This window comes from Zingiber officinale, chromosome 8A (genome assembly GCF_018446385.1).
Source record: "Zingiber officinale cultivar Zhangliang chromosome 8A, Zo_v1.1, whole genome shotgun sequence".
NCBI classification, from domain to species: Eukaryota; Viridiplantae; Streptophyta; class Magnoliopsida; order Zingiberales; family Zingiberaceae; genus Zingiber; species Zingiber officinale.
In genome coordinates this window covers 5,250,692-5,263,466 of record NC_056000.1, presented here as the reverse complement: position 1 = coordinate 5,263,466, position 12,775 = coordinate 5,250,692, and the positions used below count along the sequence as shown (strand labels likewise).

Here is a 12,775-nt window from a genome sequence, read left to right as displayed (position 1 = left end):
AGATTTTTTTTAAAAAAAATTATGCTTTTAGTTAAGTATAGCTGATCCTGTCTGTAATATGTGTCAGATGGATCGCCCGACGAGATGGGCGGAATGTTGATCGAGTCGCGATGTCTCGGAGGGGGGGTGAGGTATGCTGAGATGACTCTATGTTGACCAAGTTTTCGAAAGTCCTCTAGTCAACGCTACCCTGCAGCCAGTGATCGGGTCCCCCGGGCCCTGGTACCCCGAGGCTCGAGGCAGATACAACAAATATATAAGTAACAGACTAATACCAAAATAATAATAAAATAAATAAAGAGTGAGAACGGTAACGTACCCTGGCCCAGGGGGCGCCGTCGGATAGGACGCGACTTGAGCAGTCGTGACCCGGAAGAGCAGATGATTCTGATCAGGTTGGAGAGAGGAATCTAACGACACAAAGCAAGATACGGCACGGAGCCAGAAGACGAGCTGTAGGTCGGGAAATAATAACGACACGCAAGCCGAGCTAAGACACCGACACACAGGCCGAAATAAGACATCGATACGTAGACCGAGATAGGATAGCGGTATGCAAACCGAGATAAGATGCCGGCACGTAGACCGGACGACGAGATCGACACGCAGACCTAGCAGTACTAGTGACACGCCGACCAGGAAATACTAGTGGTATGCAGGCCGAGAGATACTTAATGGTACGCAATTCGAAAAATACTAGCAGCACACAGACCGAGAGGTACTAACGACACGCAAGCCGGGAAATACTAACGGCACGTAGGCCGGGAAATACTAGCGGCATGTAGGCCGGGAAATACTAGCGGCATGCAAGCCCGAGATAACAATAGGCCGCGCGCTGAAATACAACAACATATAAAACGAGAACCAGGCAACGACACGAAGGCCGGACCACAACGAGAACGGAATACAATCAAATCAATGATAGCAATAATAGTGGCTAGCTCGATGTTAGGGGACCCACCGAATCAGTATTAAGAAGGTTGCGCTTGGCCACCGTAGACCGAGAGAGAGGTAGGTAGCTTGGAGGCGGCGCTTGGGCTACCAGCATGCGGAGGGAGGTTGTGCGGCCGGCCGACGGCTGCCACTGCTGGTGGCGACGTCGCAAGGGCTAGCAATGGCAGCAGTCTCTTCAAACGACGAGGAGGAATAGAACGTCGGAGGGTTGCCGGCATGAGAGGAGCAAGCATGTGTGCTGCCGGTGAGAGGGGAGGCAGCGAAGCGACTCCAACGTCCTTCCCTTTGTGGAGGGCGGCGGAAGAACAAGCGCTCAGAAGCCCTGTCGGAAGAGACCCATCCGCAGAAGGAAGAAGGGGGCGGCAAGAGACGAAGAAGAAGCTTTCTTCCTTGTTTGCACCGGCGGCGGGGTTGGCCTGAGGTTCTGGTGCCGCTCGACGGCGTTCACGTCGAAAGGGCCGGAGAAGTCTGCCCATGAGAGGAGAGATGGGCGGCGACGGTGTGCTGAGCAGCGATCGCGAAGAGACGATGGAGTGGGAGAGAAAGAGAGAGCTGCCGGCGTCGGATGTGACCGGCGCCCCGGCGCCGGAGATGGATGAATTGGCTTCTTCCTCCTTGGTAGCGGCGGCCTCTCACCCCAAATCAGGCCCCTCTCAAGCTCGAGATGTAGTCTGGTCGTAGAAGAAAGGAGAGGAGAAGAAGTGGAGGTCGGTGGCCAGCGCCGGCGCTGACGAGGAGCTTGGGAGGAAGCACAAGATCACCCTGGCGGCTGCCGCTACCCCACGAACCAAGCCCTCTCCTTTTCTTAGTGATCTACAGTACTCTAAAAAGGAACTCCCAAATGACTAAACTGCCCTTCCTCCACATCCTAATTACTACTCTACCATCCAATATATCCACATCAATAGCTAAAAGTAAAATAATGAAATATAATTTGAATAACAATTAAACAAAATGAGGGAAATATATAAGATAGATGGAGATGAAACTCCTATCAGTTTTACATATCTGAAAAAGAGATTTTAATAAAGATATCATTAACAAAATAGTGTGCAATTTGTTATAATTAAAAAAGAGCTTCCTAAGTCTTGTGTGATTGTCTTATGCTTGTTAGGTTAAAAGAACTTTTTTTTAAGTCTACATAGAGAATAGATCCCTTGAAATAAAAGACTACATCTAGGTGTCTAATAGCTTGAGATATCATGTTGGTGAAAGTTAAAAGAAACCTGTGGTAAGACTAAACACACTTTACCATAGTGTTAACTGATTAGGAAATAATATATACAAAATTTAATATAGGTAAGATGAAAATGTTAAGATATGTATATGTGCTACGGGATAAATTTTGAGAACAATTAAGTAACTTCAATAATTGATAAAACAGGAAAAAAAGTAAATTGGGATGATATGGACACACAACTAATGCCTTCTATAACCGAACAAATTGAATCGTTTAGAGTTGACAAAAAAAAACAAGATAAAAAGAAAATTATGGTTAATATATTAAAAGTGATTTAGTTGTTTGAATCTTTACTAGTTATATAGCTGACCACACTTAGTGAGATAAGATTTGATTGTTATTGTAATATTTACTAATTACATAGCATTGTATAGACTATAGAATTCAATAGTAGGTAAGATCCATGTAGCTAACCCAAATAAATTGATTGGTGTTGATGAAAAAAATGGTACTACTACATGTGTGATTCATTTCACAAATATATGAACATAAACAGATCTAGAGAGAAAAAGTAGGAATCACTTAATTCACACATTACAATCAATAACCTCAAAGCAATACCTTGCGCAAAAATGGATTTGTAGAACCAAAAATGAATAAAGTGGAAGAGAAAGTGAGGAAACACTACCTTCTGAGCACTTATTCTTAGATAAGGACAGATCCTCTGGCTGCTTCCCGGACGAGGTGGAAGGTACAGACAACTTATCTTTTTCTTTTGAATCCATAACCCTCGAAGCCGTTGGCGGAGACTTCTCCAAATGCTTGTCGAGGGAATCGCTGAATCTCTTCCGATCTGCACCTCCAATCTTCAACTTCGGCTCACTCCCTCCCTTGTCCCTATACATATCTGCCTCCCAAGAACTCACTCAATTTTATCGCTCAAAAACCTGCTCGAACTAGTTTCACCATATCGGAGGAAAGGTAACCCCCCAAAAAAGGGGGAAACCCTGAAATCGAAAAGCAAAAGCAACTCTATTTCCAAGAGGCGCTCGGTTTCAAGAAATCAGACGAAAGATTTCGCGATCTTGAGAACAAAAGTCTCGATTCTCCCACTGGAGAAGAGACGAGGAGGAAGGAGCGAGGGCGGAATGCTCACGCCTTAATGATCGGATGGAGGGTAAAAAGGTAATTTACGGATGAATTGAGAAATTCCGAAAATGGAATGGTGCGTCTCTGGGTGAGTATCTTAAAGATGATTGCATCAGAACCGTCAGATGTATCGTCGGAATTGCATGTCCTCGTCTAGGACGGTAAATGAATCAAGCGTTCGTGAACAAGTTTGGTGTTCAGCTCGGTAAGAACTTGTTTATGTTCGTTCAATATACATTAGATTAATTAAACAAACAAGCTTGAACACATATGTGTTCAGCTCGTTAACGTTCGTGAACAATGTTCGTGAACAATGTTCACGAACAATATTTATTAATAAAATTCTTTTCAATATGCTAAATAAACAATAAAATAAAATAAAATAAATAAATAAATTTAAATTATCAATCTTAATAACCAATCAAACAATTAAAAGTTTCAAACAATCAAACAAGCTTGAATTGAGAGCTTGATAACAACTAAACGAACTAAGCTCAAACCAAACTCAAGCCAAGCTTGAATTGAGAGCTTGATAACAACTAAACGAACTAAGCTCAAACCAAACTCAAGCCAAGCTTGAATTGAGAGCTTGATAACATCTAAACGAACCAAGCTCAAGCCAAGCTTCAAACAAACTCAAGCTCATAAAAAATAAACTAAGTCAAGCTTGAACACTCATTTCAAAAGCTTGGTTCATTTTAAGCTCGGCTCGGCTCAGTTATCTTATCAAGCAAGCTTGAACACCTTAAAGCTCAGCTCGGCTCGACTTGTTTACAGCCCTATCCTCGTCTCCCAACTTTATCGGTTTGTTTGAGCCATGTATTAAAGAAAGATTTATAGAGTTTTAGATTAACCCATGATTTCAAAATTATTTATTTATCTATCTATTAAGCATATTTTTTTTTGTCTTCGACTTTCTTTTTGTGATAGATGTTGATTTTATATATGCTGTCTATTTATTTGACAAAAAAGAGCTACACAATCTAATTCACATAAAAAAAAATATGTACTCATTGTCGTTGAACTAATAGGTAGCTATCTGAAACTAAACATCATAAAGAGCACAAGCCCTACGACTGACATTTGGGCGGTCGTTCCCAACCTCTACACACTGGAACTCCCTCTAATACGTTGCCAATGGTGTCTCCTTCAGCGTCCGTCTTCACCGGTTCTTTTTCAACGTCCCTCCAGGGTGCTTCGTCGTGGTTGCCCTGACTCGTGCCCACAACGGTGGTAGTCCGCAGTGGCTCTTGGCGCGGCAATGCAAGTACGCACTCCAATCGCTTCACGCTCCGAGCTTTACGGAGAGTAGGAGCCTTGTGGATTGGAACGACGATAGAGGCGTCGACGTCCGCTGTTGCTGGCGCCTGTCCTTGTCGACCATGACAATCAACATCTTGTGTTGTGTCATTTATCATCCTCCTCTTCGGCGGCCGTCCACGACGCTTACGCACCGCCGAGGAACCATCTCCACAACCACTATTAACCTCTGTAGTCTGCGGTGCCAATGCTTGTTTTGGCCCAGTGCGGTCAGTATCCTTACAAACGCAACTTCTGCACTTGGGAGGTCTTCCGCGGCGCTTAGACATGGAGGGAGGGGGCATGGAGGGAGGGGATAATTGCTTGGCGCCACGAGGGCTAGGTTCAGGCAGCAACCGTGTGGACTTTGGTTCCTTGTGGGTATCATTACAGCATCCACACTTCTTGGGCGGTCGTTCGCGGCGCTTACACATGGAAGCAGGCAATTGCTCCTTGGCAACAGGGATGGCGGCGGGGATGATCACCACGGCATGGGTTCCAATACAAGCGATAGGGATTTTCTGCAGGCAGCTCATAGTAAATTAATAAATAGTAAATACTCGTGAAAAAGCATTATAAGAACGCATTTATTAACAAAACCTTTAGGTAATTAATGGCTATCAAGAAGAACTAAGATGTTCAAAAGTGCACCAACAAGTCAGCTTGGAATTTTAAAGCTTTGTTCATGAGAAAAACTTGTCAATAATTCATAAACAAACTGTTTGTAGGTTCATTAGTATAAAGTATCCAACACTATAATATATAGCCTGAGATTTATTAGTAATGACTTTGTTTCCACATATAAAATTCCATTTACATGGCAGATAATTAATTAGGATAATCATGAAGATCCATTGATATGTCATCATCCGAGAGCCCACATATCAAATTCCAATAGTATTGATTGATGCATTCAAACTTACAAATCTTTACTTGGAAGATCAGTCAAATTTTCCAAGCTCAGCTCAGCCTAATTTTCATAGTTTCATCTTTACAGGTAACTATACTATAACTTATGGAATAAAGATGTACTATGGATCCTAGATTTATGGGAATTGTCTCCAGACTGAATCTTGGATATATTTTGAAAGTTTTCAATCATGTAGAACATGATCAACTTCAAGTTACTTTTTTGTGGCAGTAAACTTGAGTGTTCCAAAGCTACGGGACTAAAATTTTGCAACATATACAAAGATTAATGAAAGAGTTCACTAGCTAGCTATTCTACCAAGTGTTGTTTGTTAGACATGATTTAGATTGTTTATCAACTACAAATGCAAATCCTAAGGATTATATGTTTATGTTTCTCGTAAAAGTGGCCACTTTCTTTCATTCTTTTCAATTTCACATGAACAACAGACCAAGTTAAAAAAAAAAAAGGTCAGTATAATGCAACCAAGTTAATTTGAAACTGAAGAACCCACAACGAAATCAGTAACAATTTGCCTCTTGAATAAATCAGACGTACCTGTTCTTCGGAGCGTCCTGATTTTGGTGGTCTGCCGCGACCTCGGCGTTTGGGAACTGCAAAGACATTGTCTCCAGTATTTCCACGGATCATTGCAGGACTAACTGGCTCTGCTTTGTCACGCTGGACCTCACCACGGATGCTGATGGTAGAAATTGATGCCTCGTAGCAAGGGAGAGCGAGTATGAACTCCAATTTTTCGTCACTATGTTTGTCGTATCGCACGAGAATCTTATCATCCCTTGTCATTGGCAGAGGAATCAACTCTGTTCTCGATTGGCCGTGGTCATAGTTGGTGCGGGCAATCGCACCTGCGTCGATTATTCTTTCCCACTTCGGAGGCCGACCACGGCGCTTACGCTTCAAGGAACCACCGCAATTGTTGTCGCCATTCTCGATCACCACCAACGGCGGCGGCATTGCTGGCTCAGATCCGCACTGACGATCAATAGAAGGGTTTCCGACTCCGCTCCTCTTGGGCGGCCGTCCGAGACGCTTAGGGATGAAAGGAGGCAGCAATTGCGGCAGAGCGGAAGCGACCACGGCCTGGTGAGGGCGGAGGGCCATCGACGCGGGCCCATGTGGCTGCATGCTTGGCGGCTGCGGCGATGCTTAGTTGTCGTGGACCGTCACGTAGCGACCGGGCGCGCCCTGGGCGAACTCGCCCATGCGAGTGAGCTTGCCGAGGTAGTAGGGGAGGAGCCGGTCGTGCGCCCATGGAAGCCCGTCATAGTTCGCGCGGATGTAATCGGAGATCGCCGCCTCCGTCGATCCGTCCTCCTCCTCGAAGTGGTGGATTGCAGCCGCGATCATCTGCATTCGCCGCAAATCCAAATCAATAAAAGAAAATAACAAAACAAGGGTTTGAAATCTTGAGAAAAGAAAATAACCAGGGCATACGGAGGGTGATCCGGTATGCAATGATTCGACGGGATAATGGCGGCGGCCATTTTCCGCTCAACGTGATGGAGACGGAAGCCGAAGGAGGAGGAGGAGGAAGAGATCGTGATCTCCGCACTGGGGTGCCCTGGGGTTTGGATTGCTACCGGCGATAGTCATATCGATGCATAAACTTTGAACGAGTCCTCTCTCTCTCTCCATATTCCAATTAATAAATATTAATTTTATGGAAACGTACGTATATCAAAATAACTTCGGCAATTTATCAAATGCACCTAAATATTTTAATTGACCAAAAGACATATACTATTTTAATATTTACCAAATGACATACTTTTTTAAGTGCACTTTCTTTTTTATCTTTCTGACAAATCAAATTTTTTTTTGTCGTTTTTCTTTTCTCCCTCTTCTCTTTCCTATCTTCTCTTTCATCAATGACATTTAAAATTTAGTTAACTTTTTGATAACATTTTAATACATTTAGAGAAGCTAAAATAAACTATGAATAGCAAATTTGAGCTCCTTATAATATCAGGAATCCACAGGAACTGAAATGAGTGTAATCTGAGGTCTCTAGGTCCATCAGTGGGTTTCGGTCAAAACCCACTTATAGACCTAGAGAGGTCCGATTGCACTCATTTCAGTTTCTATGGATTCCTAGTGTTGCAAGGAGTTCAAATATGCTATTCATTGTTTATTTTGACTTTTAGAAGGTGTTAAAATACAAGAAGAAAGAATCAGCAAAAAAAATTCAAATCAAGCATATTAGGCCCAACGTGGGTCTGATATGAAAATTTTCCTAATTTTTCATCTCACATTTTCTAGGTTATCAAATATGTTAAGTTTATGAACTTGTGTAAGATGGAGAATTCTGAAAAAAAAAAAAAAATTGAACTTCAAGAATATTAAATTTTGAATTTTAAAATATTTAAGTTTGAATTTAAAAAATATTAATATTTAATATTAAAATATTTATGTTTGAAAAATATTAAATTTTAAAATATTTAAGTTTAAATTTCAAAAATATTTAATTTTGAATATTAAAATATTTAAGTTTGAATTTTAAAAATATTGAATTAAAATATTGAATTTTAAATTTTAAAAATATTGAATTTTAAAATATTTAAGTTTGAATTTTAAAATATTTAATTTTTAATATTAAAATATTTAAGTTTGAAAAATATTGAATTTAAAATTTTAAAATATTTAAGTTTTAATTTCAAAAATATTGAATTTAGAATTTAAAAATATTTAATTTTGAATTTCAAAAATATTTAATTTTAAATATTTAAATATTTAAGTTTGAAAAATATTAAAATTTTGAAATTATTAGAAATATGAAATTAAGTATACTTTTAAAATTAATCAGGAATTAATTAAAGTTTTGAAATTAACTAAAGTGATTTTGATTAGTTAAATTGAATTAATTAAGTTAACTTAATTGAATTGAGTTTAATTAATTTAGATTTGATTAACTACGATTTATTTTAAACCTACGCTCATCTCACCCTTTTCTAGATTTACAATTAGGGAACCTTATAAGTTTTTGTGAGATGATTAATTTAATCTTTAATTTAAATTTAAGGATTGATTTACTTTTGAGTTAGACTAAGATTTACCAGTTTAGTCAATTAAATATTTATTTTAATAATTGACTTCCAGACTGTGGCGAGACACTAGACCTTCTTAGGTATGAGATCATCCACCACTTCTAGACAAAGCCTTTCAAATAAATTGAATATTTAATTTCCTTTCTAAAAATCCTAGGTCTAACTAGTCAAATGTGAATTAAGCTTAGGTCCTTATCTAGTCTAGTCTAAGTATGTATAGTGAAAGCAATAAAACAAGCATCAAGCAAGTCTATCTAATGATAAAAATGATTTTTTATTGGCTCTCCTGGATCATAGTCTCGATAGGGTCCATTAAGGTAGTGGATTTGATCCTTGAGAATCTAATATTGACCAAGTCCAACTTGATTAATCAAGTTAGACTTGGGGACCCATGCTTGGACCATATTTCTATTTGATCGATTCACTAAAGACAAGTAAGACTTGAATCGATTTCTAGCCTTGCATCCAAGTCCGGTTCTATTGTATACGACCCTTTGTTTTCGAAATATGTTAGAGGGGGGGGGGGATGAATAGCTCGTCTCATGCAATTGCTTTTTCTTTGATGATGATATGCAGTGAAAAATACCCAAGCAATGCTAATACTTAGGATTTACTTGGTATCCATCTCAAGAAGAGGTGACTAATCTAAGGATCCACACACAACACGTTCTCCACTAATAAAAACTTCTTGGTCGCAGCCGGAGGCAGAGAAGCCTCGTACAAACTCCCACAACAAAATAAAACACACGCAAGAAGAAAAATAAGAATACAAATGAAAATCCTTTCTTTTTGCTTACTTGTTACTTGTTGTTGCCTCTTGAACCTTGGAAGTGCACCAGTACTTGCCCCCAAGAGCGTTCAAGAATTGGCGGAGAAGAATCGCTCGCAACGACCATATACAGTGTTCCCAATCGATTGGGCTTTGCCCCAATCGATTGCCACGTCACATTCCAGCCATCGTAGCCATCCATCACCTGCATCATGTGCAACGGTCAAATCTCAATCGATTGACCAATCGATTAGAGAGGCTTGAATTGATGGACCGATCGATTCAGAGCGCCTTTGTGTTTTTTTGAAGAAAACCCGAATCGATTCACCAATCAATTCCTTCTGCCTCACATTCTCGAGAGAAAAACTGAGCCTAATTGATCGGCTAATCGATTGACAGCTTTCAATCGATCAACTGATCGATTCAAAAGCTCACTGTTCGCTCAAAAACTCTCCCAATCAATTGACCAATCGATTGGGGAAGTTTTGATCGATTACTCAATCGATCAAGACAGTTTCTGCACCAAATCATGTCAACCAATCGATTTGTTGGACCCCGTGGTAGTTTTGATGTGATTAACCAAGTTGGTTAGGTCCTGCTGTGTTTGATCCCTGTGTCTGAGTGTGCAGGAGCTTAGGAGCACAGGAAGTCGAGCGGAAGACGCAGCTAGCGAGAATGACGACACGGGAAGGGAGCCGACGTGCTCGGTGCGTCCGAAGGACGAGAGAGCTGCGGAAGAGTACTCCGGTGGGCGTGAAGAGCGTGCGCGGCGTTCGAGGGACGTTAAGCCGGGACGGAAGGCTGCTCGAGGAAAAGGTCGGGAATTGGGTTCGGGTGAGTCCTATTCCGGTTGGCCGCAATCACCCAAAAGAACGGAGCATCGGAAGCTGAAGAAACCAAGCTGAAAAATGGAGCTGCCAGCTTGGAGGCGCCTCCAGCAGGCTTGGAGGCGCCTTCAACCCTGTTGAAGGCGCCTTTAACAGGTCAGATTTGACCGTTTGCGTTGCGGATAAAATTTTATCCGCTGACCGAGCTGGAGGCACCTTGAACCTTGTTGGAGGCGCCTTGGACCCTCGGGATAGACTTTCCAGGAGCTATATAAAGGCCCCTGGAACTAGGAATGAATCAACAACTCAAGCAATCAATCTGTACTCAATTCCTAGCAACTAAGTGAGTGTTCTAAGTGTAAAAAGGCTTCTCCGCCTACAGTAAAGGGATTCTGATAGTAGAGCTTTTCATCGCCCTGGATTAACAACCTCCTTGGTTGTAACCAGGTTAAATTCTGTTTCTGTTTCTTTTTCTGTCTCCTTAATTTAGTTGTTATTTTATTGCTGATTTAAATTCTGAGTTGAAATCCGAGGAGGGTATAGTTTGTTTTTGTTTTCAGCAATTCACCCCCCTCTTGCCGGTCTCCGCTGCACCAACAAGTGGTATCAGAGCCTGATCACCTCTGAAGGACTAACCGCCAACTGAAACACTACGATCAAGACGATGGCCGGAGCTAACATCCATCCCCTGAAGTTCGACGGAGACTTCGCCACTTGGAAGCGCAAAATGGAGGTATTTTTTAAAACGGATTTTGATATTCTTATTACAATGAAATATGGTTTTGCAGCGCCGAAAGACAAAGAAGAAAACACATGGAGCAAGAAGGAGCAAGCCGATTTCGTCGCCAACGGAAAGGCAGAGTTCCACCTGCTCAGTGTGCTGCCGCCGCAGGAGGTAAATCGGATCGGAAGCTACGACTCAGCGAAAGATCTCTGGGAGAAATTCCTGGAGCTTCACGAAGGTACTTCCGAAGCGAAGCTAGCGAAGCGCGACATCCTCCGGAACCAGTTAACGAACCTCCGGATGAACCAAGGCGAGAAGGTAGCGCAACTCCAAGCTAGAATCAAGGAGCTGATAACGCAACTAACGAACCTTGGAGAAGAGGTAACCAACCGGGATTCCATCCGATACGTGCTCAATGCATTCCCGAGAACTCCAGAGTGGGCCTCCTTAGTAGATGCGTATTACATCTCTAAGGACCTCGAGGTAAGTACTTTAGAACAATTATTTTCGACTTTTGAACTTCACGAATCTCGAGTTTCAGAACCCAACGGAGCAGAGAAGACAAGTCAGAACATTGCCTTAAAGGCAAAAATGAACAGTTCTGACTCCGAAGCCTTAGTCGACGAATCCGAAGCGGCACTACTGGTAAGACGCTTCAATAATTTTTTTTGTACTAACAAATTTAAATCGCAGAGGCATCATCGAAAGAAGAGGACGGTTCGTTGTTACAACTGTAACGAAGAGTGACACATCAAAGATGACTGCCCAAAGTTGAAGAGAAAGGAGAAAGAAAAGGAAAAGCCAAAATACAAGAAACCAGAACCCTCTAAGTACAAGAATCTGAAGGCTACTTGGTCAGATTCGTCAACCTCTGAGTCGGACATCGAAGAATTCTCAGGGTTAGCGCTATTGGCGAACCATCAACCGGAAGAAGACTCAAGCTCAGAGATGAGCATCGATGAAGGGGGAGGGACATCAGAAGAAGAAAGCAGCAGTGAAGGGGGAGCATCACCAGACCAGGTAAGTAAGGTGCGCAATCTAACCCTAACTCATTCTTTTAAATTTATCAAGTCTCTTTCTAAAGAGTTAGATCAATTAGAAAAAGAGAATGCTGAACTAAAGTTGAACCTAGCAAGAGCATGCCCGTTAGAAATGTATGATCATCTAAAATCAGAAAATGAAAATTTGAAATTAGAAATTGAAAAACTGAAATATGATGCATGCTTAAATCAATTTCCAATTTCAAAATTAAGAATTTATGGTAAATTAAATTGTTATATAAGGAAGCATCAAGGTCAACTTAGGAAAATACCAAGAAACTATGTACCCCCTAGATTTTTGAATAATCCTGTAGGAAGGAACCTCTATTGGGTTCCAAAATCTGTACTTAATTAATTTTTTCAAAAATTAAAAGCTTACAGTGAGAAAATTAAACATTGAAATTCTTTATGGAAGTTTTGTCTAAGGAAGTGGTTGTTACTCTAATAATCAAGAAGGCCTAGTGCCTCGCCACGACCTGGAAGCTAAAATATTGAAAGAAAATGTTTAATTAACTTTCTGAAAAAGCATTAAACAAGAATTAAATAATGCTTTGAAAGTTTATCAAATAGTTGTTAAAATAAACAAAAATTCCTTAGAATTTTTTTAAAAATTCTAACTTAATTTTTTTGGTTAGAAATTTTCCTCTGGAAAATTCTAAAAGTTCATTCACTTGACTTAGAAATTTTTTTGGGAACATTTACTTAGGATTTTTTTTTACTTAGAATTTTTTTTTAAAATTTATTTTAACTTAGCAATTTTTTTTCAAAAATTCATTTTTAACTTAGAAAATTTTCAAAAAACTTCAATCTTACTTGAATATTCTTAAAGACCCCATTTTTGCTATGATCAAAGGG

At 40.6% G+C, this 12,775-nt stretch overlaps 1 protein-coding gene and 1 long non-coding RNA gene across 4 annotated transcripts; both read right to left on the bottom strand.

The window, feature by feature from the left end:
- Window positions 1-744: 744 nt before the first annotated feature.
- On the bottom strand, window positions 745-3,289 carry LOC122012065. 2 transcript variants are annotated; one of them, XR_006120104.1, is made up of 2 exons: window positions 2,823-3,289; window positions 745-1,834 (listed from the first exon to the last, which is right to left on the bottom strand). It is a non-coding gene; the product is annotated as an uncharacterized LOC122012065 (long non-coding RNA). The 2 variants fall into 2 exon arrangements; XR_006120103.1 differs by having other exon boundaries at window positions 745-1,829.
- A 1,011-nt stretch (window positions 3,290-4,300) lies between these two features.
- Window positions 4,301-7,133, bottom strand: LOC122011579. 2 transcript variants are annotated; one of them, XM_042567961.1, is made up of 3 exons: window positions 6,941-7,133; window positions 6,051-6,863; window positions 4,301-5,103 (listed from the first exon to the last, which is right to left on the bottom strand). In XM_042567961.1, the coding sequence occupies exons 2-3, from the start codon at window positions 6,639-6,641 to the stop codon at window positions 4,354-4,356; spliced, it is 1,341 nt and encodes a 446-aa protein (XP_042423895.1). In that variant the 5' UTR covers window positions 6,642-6,863; window positions 6,941-7,133; the 3' UTR covers window positions 4,301-4,353. The 2 variants fall into 2 exon arrangements, with proteins under 2 accessions (XP_042423895.1, XP_042423896.1); XM_042567962.1 differs by having other exon boundaries at window positions 6,951-7,127.
- Window positions 7,134-12,775: the final 5,642 nt, after the last annotated feature.

What these genes read in the sequence shown, in the direction of transcription:
- LOC122011579 (XM_042567961.1), bottom strand. Translation starts at nt 6,641, where the DNA reads ATGCAGCCACATGGGCCCGCGTCGATGGCCCTCCGCCCTCACCAGGCC. An exon ending in CAGGACGCTCCGAAGAACAG is followed by an intron (nt 5,104 to 6,050) that starts GTACGTCTGATT and finishes AGCTGCCTGCAG; the next exon opens with AAAATCCCTATCGCTTGTAT.